The sequence below is a fragment of the Vigna unguiculata genome, chromosome 4 (genome assembly GCF_037176805.1).
Source record: "Vigna unguiculata cultivar grain cowpea cultivar isolate G323 ecotype 2 chromosome 4, ASM3717680v1, whole genome shotgun sequence".
Classification (NCBI taxonomy): domain Eukaryota; kingdom Viridiplantae; phylum Streptophyta; class Magnoliopsida; order Fabales; family Fabaceae; genus Vigna; species Vigna unguiculata.
Window position 1 is genome coordinate 29,246,004 of NC_140795.1, and position 23,089 is coordinate 29,269,092.

Sequence of the window (23,089 nt, forward strand, 5' to 3'; positions counted from 1 at the left end):
CACACAACAACAGGCAATGTAACGGAAAAAGTAGCCAACCAGTAAAGTAAATGAAGTGTGAGGTACAAAAATGGATTAAATGCTATTTTTAATGTTTGATTCTTGCACATATTAGACATCTACCCTATCTTTATTCCATCTTGGAATTAAATTTTCAAGATTTATGCTATGTCAATGTGTTTGTGTATTGGGATAAATTTTAAAGTTGTCTATGTACACCATTAATGTCTTTACATTTAACAAATTCATGTGAATGTGCAAATTGCTTTTGTTTCAGTTCCAAGTTTTATTGCCATAGTAGCCAATATGAGTGATCTGAAGGTGCTATCAAATCTAGGTTGCGCAAATGCAAGACTAAAGAGAAAGTTAGTGCTAAAAGAAAATAAAATGAAGTGTGCACAAAAGAGTCAAAGTCTCCTACTTGACGATGAACAGCAGAAGAAAAGGAATTTCACACCACTATGTGATATAACAATGAATGCTTTCCTCAATCAAGATACTCCAACAAATAATGATATGGCGGGCTATTATAAAGGTCTACGACTACATGGAAGAAGTTACAAAATGAACCACAGATTGTTTCATCAGAGTTCTCATTGTCAAAATTTATTTCAAAAGTTTGAAGTTGCTGGATCCATAGGTCAATCATCTTTCCAGAGAGTACTAAATGATACTAGAATATGTCCAAGTACTACTACTCCAATCGAAAATATGGGTACATGTAGTAGTTTCTAAATTTCTGCGCATATGACTATACATTCTAAATTATATTTTATACTTTATTTACTAAAGAAATATCTATTGACAAAATAACAACATCATTTTAGACATAGGAGTAAGTGTTTCAGATTCAGCAGCTGACACTAATGAAGAAATGGAAGATCAAAGTATAAAACAAGATGACGAAATTCCACAAAACATAGTTCCAAGATAAGATTGTATTTAATAGTTATAGTTTCTACTAAATGTATATTGAATTCTATTTACTAACCATGTATTTAATTATGCACAATGTATGTAGACATTGGTGATCCACTATTCATATGCAAGGAATGCAATGCCTATATGTGGTACGAGGAAAGGATTAACAAGAAAAGAAGGTCCACCAATCTGACATTTCATATGTGTTATGGTAATGGTAAAGTTCAATTACCAACTCTAAAGGACCCGCCAATTGTTTTGCAACATCTTTTATTTGATAATGAATCGAAAGAGAGCAAGAACTATCAAAATCATATTAGAACATACAATATGATGTTTGTATTTACATCTCCCGCAGCAAAAGTCGATACCACTTTCAACAATGGAAAAGGGCCACCTAATTTACGAATTCAAGGTCAATCTTGTCATAGAATAGGAAGCCTTTTACCAGTCCCTTGAGGACTTCCAAAGTTTGTCCAACTTTATATTTATGACACCGAAAATGAAGTTCAAAATAGAATGAAATCTTTAAGGTACATGAATGTTTCCTCTATTCAATGTAAATAAAATAGAACAATTGGTTATTTAACCAGTTAACCTTTGTAGGAATCAACATAGCATTGATTCAGAAATTGTCAGCAAAATAAAGATGATGCTAGACGAATTCAATGTCCATGCGAAATGTTTTAGAATGGTAAGAGACAGATATAGAGACCAACCATTTGATGACTTGAAATTGAGACTTATTGCGGATAGGACAAAAGATGGAAGGATATATAGTGTCCCCAATGTTTCAGAAGTTGCAGCACTTATAGTTGGTGATGTAGATACTGCTTCATGGAGAGACATCATAATGGAAAAGCAGTCTGGCAAGTTGCAAAGAATAAATGAATTGCACACTAGTTATTTAGGATTTCAATATCCTTTACTCTTCCCATATGGGGAAGATGGTTATAGACATGATGTCAATCATCAACAGAAACCAGGATTCAACAACAAAAGGAACAGACTCACAATTAGGGAGTGGTTTTGTTTTAGATTACAAACAAAACAATCTGAAGCACAAACTTTGCTTAGATCTAGACGACTTTTTCAACAATTCATAGTTGATGAATATACAATGGAGTCTGAAAGATTGTCATTCATTAAATATAATCAATCGAACTTAAGGGTTGATAAATACAATAACCTTTGTCAGGCTTCCACTAGCTCACAAACTCAAGGATCACAACAAGGAAAGAGGGTTGTTCTTCCTTCATCTTTTATTGGTAGTTGCAGATTCATGGACCAACTATATTTTGATGGAATGGCTATTTGTAGTTATATGGGATTCCTAGACCTTTTTATAACTTTCACATGCAATCCGAAATGGCCAGAAATAACCAGAGTATTTGCTAAGCTAAAGCTATCTCCAACAGACCGTCCTGATATAGTGTCAAGGGTCTTCAAGATTAAGTTTGAACAACTTTTGACAAACTTAACTAAGAATCATCTACTAGGCAAAACTACTGCATGTAAGTCATCCCTTTTTGTAATCATCATTCTTTAATATGGTTTTCTATCAAATCTGTTTGAATTGTTTTGTTTGTGAATAAATGTCTTTTGCTTCATTTGTAGTCATGTATACCATAGAATTTCAGAAGCGTAGTCTACCTCATGCACACCTACTAATTTTTTTGCATCCCAATAGCAAATACCCAACTCCTGGTGATATTGATAAGGTAATATCTGCAGAAATCCTTTGTCCAATAAATAATCCTGAATTGCATAAATGTGTTCAAGATCACATAATTCATGGACCTTGTGGAATGTCAAACAAATCTCTGCCTTGCATGAAATACAGAAAATGCTCACGCTTATTTCCAAAAAAAATTCAAAGGACAACTACCATATCAGAAAATGGTTTTCCTCATTATTGTAGAAGGAACGATTCATTGACAGTAACCAAGAATGGGGTTTGTCTTGACAATCGTTCTGTGGTTCCTTACAATCCACAATTGTTGTTGAAGTACCAAACATATATAAATGTTGAATGGTGTAATCGTAGCACTTCCATAAAGTACTTATTCAAATATATCAACAAGGGTTACGACATAATAACGACTGTTATTGTTCTGGAGCAAAATGAATTCTTTTTGAACAAAGAACCAATAGATGAAATCAAGCAATATCTTGATTGCAGATATGTATCTCTGATATCGCTGTCGTTAGGCGATCAAATTACCACTACTTTAGCAACTTCAGTATTGCAAGTTAGTAGTGAACAAAATAGTTAGGGTTAAGATAACCCTGAGTCGTCTCACAACGAATACGGAATTGATCTCAAATATTTGATTCTTAAAAATGCAATTAGCAATTATAAAAATAGGGGGTTTTGATATGCAAAGAAAATGACACGGAAGATTGTAAACACAGTAATAGTAAATAGGTCAATTCCACTGCTTTTTCTAAATAAGATTCTTCATTGGTTATCTAGAGATTATTGTTAAATTAATTATTGTTGTTGATTTACAAATAAATCAATGTAAAGACTCAATTCATTTGTTGGCATCCTCACTTTTGATCAAAGTACAGTCTCAATTAAAAGTGAGAATTGTTAGATTGTCCATAGTAAATTTAATCAAAGTACAGTCTCAATTAATTTTACTATGCCTAATCATGTCTATTCCTTTGTTTCTTTACCAAATAGAAAACTTAATTAATCAAAGTAAAGTCTTGACTAATTTTAGTTAAAGTAATTACCTCTAATCAAATTAAAGTCTCAATTATTGGCAAAAACTTATCTAATCAAATGAAAGTTTCTAAACAAAATCAAAGTAAAGTCTCAATTTAATTTAAAAACCTTTTAACTCATATGATTAGCATGCATGTAGATTTAAAATCATTATTTTCTATTCGATTAAGAAGCAAAGGACATAGATAAACAAAAACCACAACAATAATCAAAATAACAAAACGAATAAATTCATCTAACCTCAGAATCCATTTAAGAAATTACAGTGGAATCAACCCTAAAAGCTTAGCCCTCCATGGCTTTGATGGAATACATGATGATATGAAAGAAAGAAAATAAAAGATAGAATGAGAGATGTGGTGGAGACGGTATCTGCCAAAACCAGAGAGTTCTAAGTGTCTAAGCTGTGAGTTGTAAATTGTTAGTCTCGCTTCTGCTCCCTTAAGTCTCTTTATATAGGCTTCCACTGGACTTTGGGCTTTATCTGTTAGTTGCTAAAATCTTTTATTTTTATTTAATTAATTAGCAACTTAATTTCTGTCCAATTTCCAATTCTGCCCCTCTCATTTAACCATATTTGCAGTTTTGACCAGATTTGATTGCTGACTTTGACCAGTTGACCAGAGTTGACCAGTTTGACTGTCCTATCATATGCTGACACGTGGCGTAGAGTACTCTCCAGAATTAGGGTTTCTGCCCCATGTTTCTTCCTTGGCTGCGCGGCTGACGGCGGTTGCTACCGTTTTCTGATGAGTGCGGTGGCTGCCATGGTTCGTTCTCGCTCATGGTGGCATGGACGGCGCTGCAATGGTGGCGTGCGAAGCTCGATGCGCAAGGTGCAGAGAACGTGAATGGTGGAGTTACGGTGCTCATGGTGGTTGACGGAGATGGCATGAAGCACGCGATCTGTGGTGGTGTTGCGGCGCTGTTTCCGGCGTGAACGAAGAAGATGATGGAGAGAAAATGGAGGTGCTGCGTCGCGGTGGTTCTGCAGGAGATGGTGGCCGTTTCCTCTGCTGCTGCTGCGCAGAACGCGATTGCAGAGAAGAAGACGAACTCGCGCTTTGATGGTGGAAGATGGTGGCGGAACTCCAGCGAGTTGACGGTGGAAGGGGCTGCCATGGCTGAGGCGCGAGGAAGAACTCACGGTCTGCTGTAGATTGGTGGTGGTCGGCGAGATTGGTGTTTTCCGGCGTGAAGGTGGTGACGGAAAATGGCTGGTACAGGTGCTGGTGGCTCGCGGTGGTCGGAAACGGTGGCGTCTGCCGTGGTGGTTGATGGTGGCGGCTGCCGTGGTGGTTGATGGTGGCGGCTAGGGTTTGAGGAAAATTAGGGTTAGGGTTTCATGAGTGAGATGAAGGAGATGATGACGTGGCAAGATCTGAGTGGTCAATTGGGTGAGTGGAGGATTACGACACGTGGCTTGTTCTGGTTGGCTAATTTTAAGAGGTGGGGATTGCCACATGGCATGATCTGGTTGAGTGGAGTTTAAGTGGTAGGAGGGGTGGAACTTAGTGAAAACTGGGGGTGCAGAACAGGTTTTTGTGGTCCACTTGAGGAAGAAGTGTGCAAATAAAATCTGGGGGTGCATTTAGCTCCTGATTTATTCTTTTCCAGAATTTCTTGATTTTGGACTTATTTTGTAACTTTGAATATTTCAAAATCACACTATTAATTGACCAAAAATAAATTCCAGCTGCATTAACAAACGTTAGAATATCCAATAATATTTTATGCAACTAAAATCAATTTTTACGCCACTTTTACTCAATAAATCCAATAATCACAAATCCTAATTAAATCAATCTTTAAGCACAGAAAATTCAATTAAATCCCCAAATTTAAATATTAAATGAGGGCAAAAATTTGAACTCATCAATCTCCTTGTGAAGCATGTTGGAGAATATTTTCGTTTCCAATTCATAGGCGAAATCCAGTAGTAGAAAGATTGTTTTTCCATCTTCCCAAAGAACAGGCAGTATACTTTAAATATGATGACGTGATTGATGATATCATGGGAAAAACAATAGTTTCGGAATCAATGTGTATAGGTTGGATGGAATGTAATAAGAAATATGCAAAAGCCAGAGAATTAATTTATGTCGAGTTTGTTTCTAAGTATATATATGTCAAGAAAGATAGATGTTGAAAACCAAGGAAAATGGGGAATACTATTGGAAGACTGATTTGGGTTCCTCCAAGTACTAGTGAAGTATTTTATCTTAGAAGAATGCTAACCCATGTAAGAGGATCAACATCCAACATTGATATCAGAACAGTTAACAATGTAATATATTCTACATTTAGAGAAGCTTGCTTAGCTTTGGGAATATTAGCAGATGATACAGAATATGTTAATGCTATAAAAGAAGCAAATGATTGGGGTTCCGGACATTATCTAAGAAAATTATTTGTCACTATCATGTTGTCAAATAGTGTTAATCGACCAGAAGAGCTATGGAACAAGACATGGGAGTGGTTAGCAGATGGAATTCTCTACCGAGAGAGAAATATAGCAGGAATTCCAGGTTAGCTCCAATAAATTGTATTCATAAATATACAATGCAAAATTAAATGTCTTAACTGTTTTTGTGTGCAGAACTAAATCTTACTCCAAAAGTACTTCAAAATCTAACCTTGATTGAGATTGGAAAGATCTTGGAATCTAATAGAAGCAGTTTAAAATTCTTCCCAACAATGCCATACCCAAATGGATTCATTACCCAAAATTGTGGAAATAGATTGGTATATGCAGAACTTGACTATAACACTGCTAAACCAACGAGATTTATTCCAATAAAATTTCAAATCTATGACAAGTTAAGTATTATTATCGTTTTTTGTACTTGACTATTAAATCGAATTACATTATGCAATCAGTTTGAATAACCATTCAATTACAAGTGAACAAAAAAGTATTTTTGAAAAGATCAAGCAAGCAGTTGTTAATAAACAAGAAGGTGTATTCTTTTTGTATGAGTATGGTGCAACTGGCAAAACATTCATGTGAAAAACACTATCAATAGTAGTGTGTTCCGAAGGTAAAATTGTACTCACAGTAGCTTCAAGTGGAATAGCTTCCCTACTATTACTAGGGGGAAGAACATCACATTCTAAATTCAAGATATTGGTACCAACACTAGAACATTCAATTTGTAACCACCAGTGCAGGAAGGGCCTTTGGCAGCGGTTGTTTTCAATATTCTGCACCGGTTCGGGAACCGAAGCATATTGGGGCGAGGCCAAAAGATCATAGCTTTTGGCCTCGGTTAAGAACCGAAGCCATAGAGGGCGCTTCTGCCTCGGTTTTCACTGCACCCGAGGCCATAGACCCTGCCTTTTGCCTCGGTTTTCACTGCACCCGAGGCCATATGGGCCTTTTTTCTTTTTTTTTTTAAATTCGAGAACCCTTTTGGCCTCGGTTTTTGTTGCACCCGAGGCCATATGGGCTTTTTTTGGCCTCGGTTTTTGTTGCACCCGAGGCCATATGTGTTTTTTTTTTTTTTTTTTTTTTTAAATTCGATACTCTTTTGGCCTCGGTTTTGGCTGCACCCGAGGCCAAAAGCACCCTTTTTGCTTCGTTTCTGGTATGAACCAAGGCCTAATACTCTGTTTTTTTTTTAAAATGCAGTTTCTGTTTTGGTGTTATTCCCACATTTAAACCTGCAAATTTTGTTCAGCACCCAGCATAGACCAGAATAGACCAGAACAAAATATTTTAAAACACATCCACAATTCAAATTCATTTAAAAGACAATTACAAATCATTTACAATCAAGATACATGTTCTAATCAATAGTATTGTACATTTCAATTATATATTTGGCACATGCTATCCTACCAAACTTGATGGACTTTGCGGGAATTGCTGCAGGACTCTTGAATGTCTATAAAATAATAGATTAAGTTAAGTTAGTATATATAAAGGAAATATTGCAAAGTATTCATTTTAATTCAAATATATATTACCGTTTCCCAATTTGTTGTAATACGAGCACGCACAGTGGTTGTCATCCATTGCATTATATAGTAACCGCACTCATATGAGCCGGTTTGTCTATTACACTACATTATATTAACAACGTTACAATTAATTAAGGAAGAAAATCAAGCAAATAATCATGAAGATATGGATAGAAATATCAAACCTGGAGAGAACACCATACAAGACCTTTTGCCTTAGCTGTTGATCTCCCTAACAACATGTTATGTGCAGCAATTGAACTATGATATAGGGAATAAGTTAGGATATTTTTATATAACATGTTATTCATAAGATTGATATTGAGGTTCTTACCAATCTATCACTTGTCTAAGATGGTTGGGGGGAGGGTGATGCAAAGAGCAAAACCACACAGCAAGGTTCTCCCTTAGGGAAACCACAAGTAACTGCCAATGACGTCTGATAAGAAAATAAATTCATTGTTATGCATTAAAATGACTGATTATATTCATAAGTTAACAAAAATGACTTACCCAGCAACATAAGGGACAAAATAAATTTCTTTTCCACGTTGAAAGCATTTGGTCACATATGCTTGGATGTCATCAAACTTGTTGCCTTCATGGGTGAGTTGGGGGTCTATAAACCCATATAGATCATTCAGCCCCATAGTTTCAGTGACACCAGACAGATACCTAAACCAAAATTTGATTTCATATAAGTAAATACATAAATATATCAAATAACTATATATAATGACTAAAAGACTTACATCATCCATAATTGAATAATGGTAATATTGAGTTCCTCTTGTCCCCGTGCAAGCTCCAAGACATCTTGGGAATGCAAGTAAAGTGGGATGTCAAGATCTCTCCCAAAAATGTTAGCATCCCAAGGAACCTGCATCGACTTATCAACTATGATTTCTGCAAGTTGGAGCAATGCACCAAGAGGATCGTCCAAAGAGAGAAGAATCTTCTTTGATTGAGGTTTTTCCTATATTGATGCAATGTCAGTTGAAATAGAATATAATTTAAGTTTCAATATAATAAACATGTAAACTTAAAAATGTAGTATATTTGTGGGTTTAAGAGTCTGTACCGGGGGGTCAGTATCAACCAAATCTCTAGGCCAGGCGAGGAAACACTGGAATGCCTGTGCCACAGTATACACCTCATCTGTTGGCACAGGAACTAAAGCATACGGCATGAGAACCTCCTCTACCGTGACCTTAACCTCATCTTCTGATAACTCCATGCCATGAAGAACTGTGGCTGCCTCAAATACTTTTCCACGAGCCACTAGTGTCTTCTCTGTACCATCCCAAATATATAGCTGACATGGATGAGTGTCATCCATGTCATCCCCGGGTGGAGCTGAACAACTCCCCTTTCCGCTTCTACCTGTTAGAGTTAACGATTTATTAATGTTATTCAATTACTTTATTAAATATCATTTATTCAATTCATAACTTATAGAAAACAAATTTACCTGTGGGAGGCACAAATGGGTCTACTTCTGGCGTATGATCCACTGGCGAACGAATGCCATAATGCTCAAATTGGCGCATTAGTTCTTCTCTCACTTGCGCCGTGATCATTTCCTTTAGTCTTTGTTCATAATCAGCACCATGACTGCATGAAGACTGACGAGAGGAGGAACCAAAAAATTGGCGTATGCCCACTCCTATCCAGCACCACGCACACGTCCAGGGTGCTCAGGTCGTCCAATTGCAGCAGCAAGTATGTCATGACGACCTTCTGGAATGAATCCTCCTTGGGAGGTCTGCTCAACCAATGAATCCTACAATGTAACAAAAAAATTTATAAATCAAAATACAATATGAAACATGAACGAGCAATTTAGATAAGAATTGTATCTTACAATTTTCTCAGAGATTTCTCGTGCAGAGTCAGAAGTGTAGTTGCCCGATGAGCGTAAACGGGCTAACTTCCACTTCTGATGACGTGATGGTGGTGAAGGAGGCTCAGTATCTTCACCCTCAGAAGGTGGGGGCCTAGATTTTTTCTTTTCTGTCAATATCTTCTCTTCAAGTTTTCTATACCCACCACGAGATAATATGTGTGGGTTTTTATTTTGAGCACTTATGCTTTGAGCCTTTTTCCTCTTTACCTATAACATATAAAACCCACTTTATGAATTACTTAAAATTTTGCATAATTATCAATTGTGCTATTGGTGATTTCAAATAAACATACCTGCCATCCCTCAGATGTCCGAAGTTCAAGAAACTGACGCCATGTGTCTTCATCAATCCAAGTGTATTTCAACAATGGATTTTCATTCTTTTTATGTCCAAAGACATACCTTGACGTCAACTTGGTCTTAAAACCACGAAATTTCTCAGCCACCGATGACAAACATTTTTGTCTTAGCGTCGGCACATTTGGAATATCAAATGTTAGCTGCAATATAGAAAATGTCATCAACAATATTTATCATATTATCAAAAAAATCAAAGTATAACTTTAATAACATTAATATTAGTTACCAATAAATCTTGCCATATCATTTCCCGATCAACTTCAGTGACATGATCAAAAGATGGCGTAAGGATTGATATTCTCTCTCGTGCCAACATTCCTAAATAGCTTTTGAAGACGTCCCCATAACGACCACTAGGTTCACCAGTGTCGACGTTAATATCAACATGTGTTTTCTGACCTTTAGCTCTTCTAATTAAGAGCTCTCTCAACCTAGTGGCTCCTCTAGTGGGTCTCTTAGTAGGTGCTTCATCCTCTGATGAAGTATGTTCAACCATGTATCTGTGAAATAAAAACATAAAAAAACATTAATTAGCAACTGACAAATTAATATATAAAACATTATTTAGCAAAACACCTAAATGTTAACAAGAATATGAAATTCATACATAAAGTTATTGATTGGTCATATGTATATTCCTTCATCGTGATCTTCTCGAATTGCATGTACATCATCAACTAGATGGATTTCATCAACATTTGTCGTTCTTCTAAATGGGTGGGTGACAGCAATATTAAGATCACTCATATTGTCTTCATTAGGATCAATTTGTTTTTTTCCATGAAGAGCGACAAACCAATGTTCAGACGCAGGATCTTTAACATAGAAAACCTGAGATGCTTGTTGTGCCATGATAAATGGCTCGTCTCGATAACCCACCTTTCGAAAATCCACTAGAGTCATTCCTGATTCATCTATTTTGACACCACTCTTATTGTCAATCCACTTACATTTGAACAGTGGAATAGTAAACATGGTATAATCAACCTCCCATATCTCTTGTATTACACCATAGTATGTCATTGATCCTACTACGGGATTTTGATCTTTAGATGTAGAAAATTGTAGCGACTCGGCTTCAAGACTGACTCCACTATTTTGTATTGTGCTTTTATCATCAAGCCACTTTGTATAGAATGTGCAATTATTGATTTCATAACCTGTACAACAGATGACATCAAATTTCAACCCATTTGCTAACCACATCAAAGTCTCAGAGCATTGCGCATCTTTCAAAACCTCAGATTTAAACCAAGGCATGAATGTTCTATTATGTTCCATCAAATGCCATTTCTCTGATTGTCTTGGATTGTTCTCTTTCACAATGACTTTGTGTGCAGATAAGTAAGGCATTACCTCATTTGTGTTGTTCAAAATGTTGCATCAACTCTTCGCGATTTTTGGTAACCACACTCACACCTCGTATGCTGTTACTTATAGAACACCTGTTCAACCATGATCTGTGAGGAACTCCTATCGGTTTTGCTTTTGCCATGTAATCTGAACAGAACTCGACACTTTCTTCAGCAATATATCTTTCGATCATTGAAGCTTCTGGACGATATTGATTTTTCACATACCCTTTCAAAATCTTCATGTAACGTTCAATGGGATACATCCATCTTAAGTATACTGGTCCACAAAACTTGATTTCTCTCACCACATGAACAAGTAAATGTACCATGATGTCAAAAAATGATGGAGGGAAAAACATCTCTAGCTGACACAAGATGATAACAATTTCGGCTTGAAGTTCATCTAACTTTAAAGGATCAATGACTTTGCTACAAATTGAAGAGAAGAATGCACACAAACGCGTTATAGTTTGTCTAACATTTTTGGGTAAAATTCCACGAATAGCTACAGGTAACAATTGTTGCATTAAGATGTGGCAATCGTGAGACTTGAGGCCAACAAGCTTCAAGTCTTGCATGGACACTAAACTCTGAATATTTGAAGAGTATCCTTGAGGTACCTTGACACTCTTTAAACATAAGCAAAAACTTATCTTCTCTTGTCTGGACATAGTGTAACATGCAGGGGGCAAATAAGTGCGCCTACCAACCTCCCTTGGTGCCAAGTCTTCTCGGATCTTCATTTCAACCAAATCCAAACGAGCATTTACTCCATCTTTTGTCTTTCCCTGAATGTTGAGTAGTGTACCAATCAAGCTATCACACACATTCTTCTCTACATGCATGACATCTATGCAATGCCTAACTTCTAACTTCGACCAATATGGAAGGTCAAAGAATATTGATTTTTTCTTCCAAGGGCTCGATGCAGATGACTTCTTGGACGTTTTACCAAATACATGATGTACTTTATTAACTTTTTCATGAATTTCAATGCCAGTTAATGGAGTTGGTGCTTTGTCATTCTCTTGATGTCCATTGAATGCTTTCTTTAACCTTCGATAAGGATGATTAGCTTGTAAAAACCTTCGATGGCGCAGATACACGGTCTTCCTTCCATTTTTCAATTGATGAGATGCAGTGTTTTCTTCACATATAGGACATGCTTTATGACCCTTGACACTGTACCCTGACAAATTACCATAAGCTGGAAAGTCATTAATGGTGCAAAATAACATTGCATGCATCATGAAAGTTTCAGAAGCAACAGCATCAAATACTTCAACACCATCAACCCACAACACCTTCAAGTCTTCAACTAGAGGATTGAGATATACATCTATGTCATTTCCAGGCTGCTTTGGACCAGATATCATCATAGACAACATCATGTATTTTCTCTTCATGCAGAGTCCAGGAGATAAGTTGTAAATGAATAATATAACAGGCCAACAACTGTGATTTGTACTTAAATTACCAAATGGATTCATTCCATCGGTAGCTAAGCCAAAACGAATATTTCTACATTCTTCACTGAACTTGGGAAATTCCTGATCAATATTTTTCCATTGCATTGAATCAGCTGGATGACGAAGGAGTCCGTCACATCTTCTCTCATTTGCATGCCATCTAAGGTTTTTAGCGTCTTTAGGATTTGCAAACAAACGCTTAAGTCTAGGCACGATTGGAAGGTACCCGACTACTTTCAAAGCAGATCCTTCCTTCTCTATTTGACCATTATCTTCACTGTTTCTTTTCTGCTTGTACCGTGATGACCCACACTTTGGAGTATTTCCTTGGGGAAGAATTTCATTCAAGAGCACGAGCAATTCTGTGAAGCTTTTATCTGTCCAACCATTGGTCGCTTTCAAATTCATAAGTCTTAAAACCGCTGATAATCGCGTGAACTTAGTTGAACCAACATACAGCGGAGTTTCCGCATCAGCAGACATCGTCTCATACACATGCGCTTGTGCAAAAGCTTCTGCGCCAACATCCCGTATCATGTCCTCTATATTGTCTTCTTCTACTCGCTCTTCACATCGCTCTTCACATCGCTCTTCCCGTCGCTCTTCTCGTCGCTCTTTCATGGAGGAATTGGCAAGATATTCAGATCGAGAAACAGTTGGAATGTGTATTAATTCGCCGTGCCATGTCCATATTGTATAACTTTTAAGGAAACCATCACAAATAAGATGTTCCCTAACTTGAGTTGCATTCAATTTTCTTCCATTCAAACAGTTGACACACGGACATCTGAACTTCACCTCATCATCACTTCTCCCCTCATAACGTTGCGCAAATTTTATAAATTCTTCTACTCCATTCTCATACTCAACGCTAATACGTGGTAAACTAATCCAATCTCGATCCATACTGAAATTGCGTGAACAATTTCAGTAATCTTTGAATCAATGCTCACGTCGTAATCAAGGTGTGACCCTATCCCATTTAAGAAGATTCACTTTCCTTATTTTATTGGTACATATTACTTTTAAAATACATATCTTAAATTTCACGAAATTTTACCAGCATTTCGCATTGGCCTTCAGGATACACGAAATGAAAGTGATTATAAACCACAATCAAATATGCACCCGAAGATCAATACAAAACACAATTGACAAATATTCATGAATTTTAAGATATGTATTTTAAATATATATGCACTAATAAATTACTAGAAAGTGATTAATCTTCTTAAACTGTCCAATCGGACAATTCAAGATTCAATACATTTAAATTATTAGTATTGTATCCCCTTATATCTAATTTTAAAAAAATGTAATTTTTTCAAAATGAAAACTCGGGGACAATACATAATTTACGTATTGAATCTCAAACGGGAAACTAAGGCTAACTCACATATAAGAAAAACAAACAACATGTTTTAACAAATAATTAATAAAATATATAAAGCAAACAACAGATTGGCATCGTAGGAAAATATTAGAATTAGGAACCTGGGAGCGCGTAAAAAGAGCAAATGACACTGGAAGATGATGCAATTCAACGCGTTCGAAAGCTAGAAGAGATAACAAAAAACACAAGAGAAAGTCATAAGTAACAAATAAAAGCAAAAACAACAATTTCCTTAACATCATATATTACCTTAACATCATATATTACCTATTTACAATTCTCTTAAATTAAATTCAGACTTAATGCTCTACGTCTGAAGACACAATGCTCTTAAATTGAGACTCAATCCTTTCACAAAATTAATCAAAACACTCCAAACAATTTCTATCTCAATCCAAATTAACACTCACAATAACTAAAATTTAAAATTAACATACACAAAAACAGAAAATCAAACATACACAAAAACAGAAAATCAAACAAAAACGCGTTGAAAATTTACCTTAAAAAAAACCGCGGAACACTTGCAGAGAGACAGAGAGAGGGACCACTGTCGCAGTAGCGTGGCCGGAGGCGAGACGACATGGCGGCAGGGGGCTGGCGTGGATTTCTCGACGGAAGTCGCGGAGAGAGCGCGAGACAGCGGCGGCTGGCGTGGATTTCTCGCCGGAAGTCGCGGAGAGAGAACGCGACGTGCTCGCGTGGTTTTCTCGACGGGGTGGCAGTGGTGGAGGAGCGAAATGGAGGAGGAGCAGCGCGAGATGGTGGCCGGAAATGCAGAGAGAAATGGAGGAGAGAAATTGCAGAGAGAGCTGCGCGCGCAAGGAAGAAAGGGGCTGCTGTTTTGAGCCCTAATTAAACCTTTTGGCCTCGGTTCAATTTAGAACCGAGGCATATAACACCTTTTGGCCTCGGGTCCCTACCACCCGAAGCCTAAAACTACTTTTGGCACCGGTTATTGGCCCAACCGAGGCCTATCAGTCAAAACGAGGCATCCTTTTTGGCTTCGGGCCTTCTTAACTGAGGCCTAATAACGCTTTTGGCTTCGGGTTTTTTACAACCGAGGCCTATAACTGATTTTGGCAGCGGGTGGTTGGTGAACCGAGGCATAAAAGTTGCCTATAATTGCAAAATTGCCACCGCGCCATTATAGGCTTCGGTTCCTGGCCAACCGAGGCCTATAAGGCGAGGTAGAAATCCAATTCTGCACTAGTGAACATTTCACAAGGATCCGAAGCGTTAGAGTTGTTAAAGAAAGCAGAACTGATTATTTGGGATGAAGCTCCTATGGCACACAAATTTTGTTTTGAAGCTTTGGATAAAACTATAAATGACATAATGAACGGTATTACAAAAGAGGGTTCAGTTTTTGGAGGAAAAGTCATAGTATTTGGAGGAGACTTTAGGCAAATATTACCTGTTATACCAAGAGGGTCCATATCAGATATTGTCAACGCCATAATTAATTCATCTTATATATGGGATCACTATGAAGTTTTAAAACTGACAAAAAACATGCGTCTGTTACAAGAAGGCCTACAATCAACTATTGCATCAGAGATTCAAGAATTCTCAGACTGGATTGTTCAAATTGGTGATGGTAAGTTACAAGAACCTAATGACGATTTAGTTGAAATTGAAATACCTCAAGAATTCCTAATTTCAGAGTTCAATGATCCTATAGAAGCAATTGTGTTTGCCATTTACCCAAATTTGATACAAAAGCATACGGACGAGTCTTATCTACAGTGGAGGGCAATATTGGCAAGTAGGATTGAGACAATCAATGAAATCAATCAATACATGTTATCACTAATTCCAGGTATATCAATCTACACCCTCAAACTGATATGATTATAATTTGGAAATTTAGTGTGACTAATATTATTACTAATACAGGGGAAGAAAAGGAGTATCTTAGCTGCGATTTAGTTGATGAAATAGAATCTACTTCAAACGATAGCTACAACACTATAACTTTCGAATTCCTAAATTCTCTTTCTACCTCTGGCCTTCCATAGAATCAAACTGAAGATTGGAGCACCAATAATGCTTTTGAGGAACTTGGATCAAGTAGAAGGTTTGTGCAATGGGAGCAGATTAATAATAACAAGACTTGTAAACCATGTTATTGGATGATGAGATGCCTTGAGCCAAGGGACCTACAACAAGAGCCATGGCTAGGAGAATACAAGAGGAATGGGCCTTAAATGCGCATGTAAGGCCCAAGATGAACTTCACATGGGCCAAGGAAGATGTGAAGACCCAGCCTAGGACATTTTGGTTGTAAATACTAGATTAGGATTTTATTTTGGGCTTTATATTTTGGACCCAGCAGAATAGGGTTTTCTTTGGGCCATGTATTGGGCCTTAGAGGAAATTGGGCTTTAGAAGTAATTTTGGACCAAAAAGGGGAATTGGGCCAAATGGGCCAAGAGTAGTGTGTCTACTCTAGAAAAGCCTAGAAGCTTCTCAAACTTGCTCTCCATGGATGAGAATTAGCTTCCCATGGCAAGACAAGTGTGACTTGCTTAGGTGGCAAGTCACACCTCCCACATGCTCCTTTTTAGCTCCAAAATTCAACTTTCTAGACTCCTTTTTCCCTCCACTTTTTGGAGACTCCTTGGTCTCATTTTAGCGTATAAATAGAAGGCTTAGGAGATGTATTTTTCAACTTGAAATTTAGTAATGAATTGCTGCCCAAATTTGTGCACAAATCTCTTTTGAGCTCACCTTAGAGTAAACTCTTCTCTAGTTTACTCTAGTCTTCTTCCTTAAGAGTTGGCCTCACCTCTCTTAAGAATCCTTTCACCTACACCAAACCAAACACCTTAAGCTTCTTTCCTTCATGCTTCCGCATCCAACACCATCCATGGAGCCTCCATTCTTCATGCAAGCTTCAATGGAGACAAGAAGAAGACATCATGTGGTATCATGAGCCTTGGTTTTAGTGAGTTAAGTGCTTCTTCTCCATTTTTCTTTCAATTCCGTGTTGTTCATCACTTCTCCTACTTGTCTTACTGTTTTTGTTCATTTTGTTTTGAGTATTAATGTCTTTTTACTTTGGTTCATCTTCATTTGCTTCATCTTGAACCATCATTGTGTGCTTTAGGTGTTCTATTTGGTTTCTACCATTTACTTTTCATTTTAATTGAGTATTTGTTGTTTTTGTTCAGTTCATTCTCTTGATTCTTGAGTGTATTTTGATTTTAAGATCCATATGTTTTGTCTAGAGTCATGTTTAGTCCATATATGTCATTAATTCCTTGTTTAGCTTTTAATTTTGAATTTGTTGGTGATGTGTTGCTGATTTTTTTTTTTCAGATTTGAGTGCAGTTTTTAATCCTTAAAAATTAACACTCTCTTCTCTCTTTGAGCCTTGGAAATGAACCTTCACATCTAGATAACCTTAGTTATCTTAATGTCCAGTGGGAATTTTCCTTGTGCTTGCTTAAAATCACCATAAACCACACTAAATTTCCTTTCAATTAATTGTGCTTTGGTGCTTTTTCATTTCTGTTTTTGAGTTCAGATTGCTATTTAGATCTTAGCAATGTCTTAGAGTCAATTTCCATTATGTTTCATTGTGTTTCATGATCTTCTTTTGATTCCGTTAAGTTTCCTTCTCCTTTGTGCTTTTTGTTTCCATTAAAATGCAAATGATCAAGCATAGTGTGGTGGTGATTCTGTTTTGTGGTGGAAACTAGCTGCTGTAAGAGCTATAAAAAGAAAGAAAAAGAGAACAAAAAGAATACAAGCAAGTGCCAAAAAGAATCAAAAGAAAAGATCAAAAGTAAGTGGCAAAAGAAGTACAATAGAATCACTACCATCACTTGAGTTTGAGAGCATTATTTTTGTTGCATTTTACTACTGTTCCAATTTCTGTCTGACTGCACACTGTTTGTATTCGATTTATCATAAAACATTGGCCGGTGCAAATCCAAATCTAATTTTTGCCTCTTTTAGCTAAGACATAGACGAAAAATTGAAAAAAAGAATCATTGAAAAATGTTGAGAAATGAAAAAATGAAAAATAGCTGAAGCAGAAGCTTGAATTCACGTTTTTGGACTGGCAGTGAGTGAAAAATCAAATTTCAGTGCAGTTTTCTAGCTTATTTTGGTTGTTTTTCATCCATTCTAGTGCCATTCATTAGGTAATTCATTTGAGTGCTTATCTTGTTTCTTTACCTTATTTCTAGTTTGTCATTTCTTTGGTAATCCTTTGAGTTTGTCATGGCATTATTCACTTTTGGTTTAGCAATTATAATTTTGTGCTTTATTTCTTGACCTCTTTTGGTTTGGTTTCTATATTTGGTGCATACTTCTTTTTGGAGGTGATCTAATTTTCCTAAGGTAGCATCCTAGGAGGTGGAGTACCTAGTCCCGAAAGAGAATCCTCTTTAGTGAGATCAAGAGGAAGTGCAAGAGTGAAACACTTGTGAGGACCAAGCCAAGAAGACAAAGCCAAGAAGACCTTTTACATTTTGTGCACTTTGATTGTATTCAAATTGAGTTGTAAATTTGTAATGCTTTCCTTCTTATGTTCATGGCATAGTTAGGTGTCTTGGGGGAGTTTTAGGTACTCAATCCCATCTCCTAACTAGAACCTCTTCTATACATTAGTGAAGCGCTTTTAGTGGTGAAGTTTGAAGGTTCCAAGTGCCTTCTACTTCTACCAAAACTTAGGCCGCATACAGCTTATAATCTTTCTTGTTTTTAATTTTCTTGTTTGATAGTTTAGTGTGTGTCAACTTAGTCTCTGAATTAATTTCATTTAAGAAGTTTTGTACAAAAGTTTCAAGTTCCCTTGGCTAGGAAAGACTTGGTATGTAAGCAATCCAAGTGATTCACCTCTCTTTCCTGGAGGAGAACTAAAAGCTTTTGATATCTACTTCTTCTTTGAAATTTTCTTTTAAAGACCAAAGTATTCTAAAAAAAAAAAATGTCTCAACCTCCTTCTCAATGTATGAGTGCTTCAAATGAAGAAGAAATAAGTTTGAAACAAATTGCCTTTGATTTGAGAGCACTACTACGTTGGAAGGAAGATGAAATAATTGCAAAGGAAAGGGAAAAACAAGAAAGAGATAGGTTTCATAAACTTTTAGATGAAGAGAGGAGGGGAACAAGAAATATGGAAAGGTTGCATGAGAGGATGAGTAATAGGAGTCAACATTTGTACTCCCACACTCCAACACTAGTCACACACTATGAAGAAGATAATAGACTAGTTGACAACTTCTATCAACCTCCTCCTCCTCTAAGAAGAGAAAGAAGATAGCCTAGGGAACCAAGAGCCATTAGAATAGACCTCCATCACTTTTATGGGAAAGATGATGTTGAAGCTTATCTTGATTGGGAAATGAAGGTTGAGCAACTCTTTGCTTGCCATCAAATAAGTGAGGAGAGGAAAGTACCCTTAGCTACCCTTAGCTTCCAGGGCAATGCTATATATTGGTGGACTGCCCTCGAAAGAGATAGGAGAATCAGTCAAAGTCACAAGGTCAAATATTGGAATGACCTCAAAGTAACCCTTAGGAGAAGACATATTCCGTCCTACTATCATAGAGAGCTAATGGATAAGCTCCAAAGACTCCATCAAAATAAAATGAAAGTGGAAGAATATATACAAAAGATGGAGTTATATATGATGAGGGTTGGGATTAGGGAGTCCGAGGATACCACCATTGCAAGGTTTCTTAGTGGCTTAAGTCTTGAGATAAGAGATAAAGTAGAATTGTTGCCCTACCAAGACTTAAATGACTTGGTTCAACTTTGCATAAAGGTAGAGCAACAAATTCTAAGGAAAAATTTTTGAAATGACTACTCTAACTCTTATACCAAGAAAGAATTCAAGAGGGAGGGTAAGCAAGTCAAAGAGGAACTCTCCAAAAGTTTCAAGGAAAAGGAGAAACCAAGGGAAGGCACATCCTCACACACTCGCACTAGTGAATAACATCACCATATATAGGCATCCAATCCCTAGGCTTGATGAGTTGCATGGGTCCCTCATGTTTTCTAAAATTGATCTAAAGAGTGGTTATCACCAAATAAGAATCAAAGAAGGTGATGAGTGGAAAACCGCTTTTAAGACCAAATTTGGACTATATGAGTGGTTGGTGATGCCCTTTGGGCTTACTAATGCACCTAGCACATTCATGAGGCTAATGAACCATGTCCTTAGAGAGTGCATAGGAAAGTTTGTGGTTGTCTATTTTAATGGTATCTTGATTTATAGCAAGAGCTTGCATGAGCACATAGACCATCTGAGGTCTGTCCTTACCATCCTTAGGGTAAATAGTTTGTTTGCTAATAAAGAGAAATGTACTTTCTGTGTAGATAGTGTAGTTTTCTTAGGTTTTGTGGTGAACAAAAATGGGGTCCATGTTGACCCTACAAAAATAAAGGCCATCCAAGAATGGCCTACTCCTAAACATGTTGGAGAGGTTAGGAGCTTCCATGGTTTGGCAAGCTTTTATAGGAGGTTTGTCCTTAACTTCTCTACTTTGGCTTCACCCTTCAATGAACTTGTAAAGAAAGATGTATCTTTTTATTGGGGTGAAAAACAAGAGTCTGCTTTTCAACAACTCAAGGAAAAGCTCACCAATGCACCTATTCTAGCTTTACCAAACTTTTCAAAAGCCTTTGAGCTAGAGTTTGATGCATCCGGTGTAGGAATAGGTGCTGTGTTGTTGCAAGGAGGGCACCCAATTGCTTAATTCAGTGAAAAACTTCATGGTGCCTCCCTCAACTATCCCACCTATGATAAGGAATTGTATGCCTTAGTTAGGGCCCTTCAAACTTGGGAACACTACCTTGTGTCCAAAGAGTTTGTCATTCATAGTGACCATGAGTCACTAAAATATATGAAGGGCCAACACAAGCTGAATAAAAGACATGCTAAGTGGATGGAATTCTTGGAACAATTCCTTATGTGATAAAGTACAAGAAGGGCAAAAGTAATGTGGTGGTCGATGCCTTGTCTAGAAGGCACACCTTGTTTTCAAAATTGGGAGCCCAAATTATTGGATTTGATCACATTCCAGAAATGTATAATCAAGATTCTGAGTTTTCCTCTACTTATGCTGAATGTATGGAAAGACCTCAAGGAGGTTTCTATGTGAATGAGGGGTATTTGTTTAAAGAAGGAAAAATTTGTATTCCCCAAGGTTCACAAAGAAAACTCCTTGTTCAAGAAACACATGAAGGGGGATTAATGGGTCATTTTGGGGTAGAAAAAACCCTAGGTCTTTTAAAAGAGAAATTCTTTTGGCCCTATATGAGGAAGGATGTCCAAAGGCATTGTAATAGATGTATTTCATGCTTACAATCTAAGTCTAAAACAATGCCTCATGGATTATACACCCCCTTGCCTGTTGCCTCAGCCCCTTGGGAAGATATAAGTATGGATTTTGTCTTAGGACTCCCAAGAACACAAAGGGGTTTTGATTCCATTTTTATGGTGGTAGATCGTTTTAGCAAAATGACACACTTTATACCCTGCCACAAAGTGGAAGATGCTAGCAACATTGCTAGGCTTTTCTTTAGAGATGTGGTCAAGCTTCATGGTATACCCCGCACCATAGTTTCTGATAGAGACAACAAGTTCCTTAGCCACTTTTGGAAAACACTTTGGTCAAGGTTAGGAACTAAGCTTAATTTCTCTACTTCATGTCACCCACAAACTGATGGACAAACTGAAGTTGTTAATAGGTCTCTGTCTACTATGTTAAGGGAAATTTTGAAAGGGAACCACAAATCTTGGGATGAATGCCTTCCCCATATTAAGTTTGCCTACAATAGAGTAGTTCATAGGACTACTAAAATCTCTCCATTTGAAGTTGTTTATGGCTTTAATCCTCTCACTCCCATGGACTTGCTACCACTTCCTACATCTTTTGATTTTATTCATAAAGAAGAGGTGGCAAAATCTGATTTTGTTAAGAAAATGCATGAAAAGATTAAAAGCCAAATCCAGCAACAAACAGAGAGGTATGCTAAGTACAACAATAAGGGGAAGAGGGAAATGATTTTTGAAGAAGGGGATTGGGTGTGGCTACACCTTAGAAAAGATAGATTTCCTAAGCAAAGGAAGTGTAAACTTAGCCCTTGAGGTGATGGTCCCTTTAAAGTGCTGAAAAGAGTAAATGATAATGCGTATAGGCTAGAGTTGCCTGAAGGCTATGATGTGCATGCCACCTTTAATGTTGCTGACTTAATACCTTTTGCAGGTGGTACAGGTGATGAGGCAGAGACTATAGATTTGAGAACAAATCCTTCTCAAGAGGGAAGGGATGATGAGATGCCTCGAGCCAAGGGACCTATAACAAGAGCCATGGCTAGGAGAATACAAGAGGAATGGGCCTTAAATGCACATGCAAGGCCCAAGATGAACTTCACATGGGCCAAGGAAGATGTGAAGACCTAGCCTAGGACATTTTGGTTGTAAATACTAGATTAGGATTTTATTTTGGGCTTTGTATTTTGGGCCCAGTAGAATAGTGTTTTCTTTGGGCCATGTATTGGGCCTTAGAGGAAATTGGGCTTTAGAAGTAATTTTGGACCAAAAAGGGGAATTGGGCCAAATGGGCCAAGAGTAGTGTGTCTACTCTAGAAAAGCCTAGAAGCTTCTCAAACTTGCTCTCCAAGGATGAGAATTAGCTTCCCATGGCAAGACAAGTGTGACTTGCTTAGGTGGCAAGTCACACCTTCCACATGCTCCTTTTTGGCTCCAAAATTCAACTTTCTAGACTCCTTTTTCCCTCCACTTTTTGGAGACTCCTTGGTCTCATTTTAGCCTATAAATAGTGATGAAGGATTGATCCCAACCAAGGATGGAGGCACAAGCTTAAAAAGACTAAGCATGTTTAGAAAGGAAGTTCACTAATCCTTCATCCCTTTCATTTGTCTTTGTTATTTTTGATTCCCTATTGACTTAGTTGAATCAACTTTAGTTGACTTGTTGACCTTTGACTAGGTTTGACTTGTTGA

General features: G+C 37.2%; 1 protein-coding gene and 1 pseudogene across 1 annotated transcript; one reads left to right on the top strand and one right to left on the bottom strand.

The window, feature by feature from the left end:
• The first annotated feature begins 474 nt into the window (after nt 1-474).
• LOC114180600 (uncharacterized) overlaps nt 475-23,089 on the top strand; it is a 28,268-nt pseudogene continuing 5,653 nt past the window's right edge.
• LOC146886983 (uncharacterized) lies at nt 8,128-9,198 on the bottom strand. The gene is made up of 4 exons (XM_085672585.1): nt 9,090-9,198; nt 8,700-9,001; nt 8,371-8,594; nt 8,128-8,293 (listed from the first exon to the last, which is right to left on the bottom strand). Exons 1-4 carry the CDS (start codon nt 9,196-9,198, stop codon nt 8,128-8,130), a joined length of 801 nt encoding a protein of 266 aa, XP_085528711.1.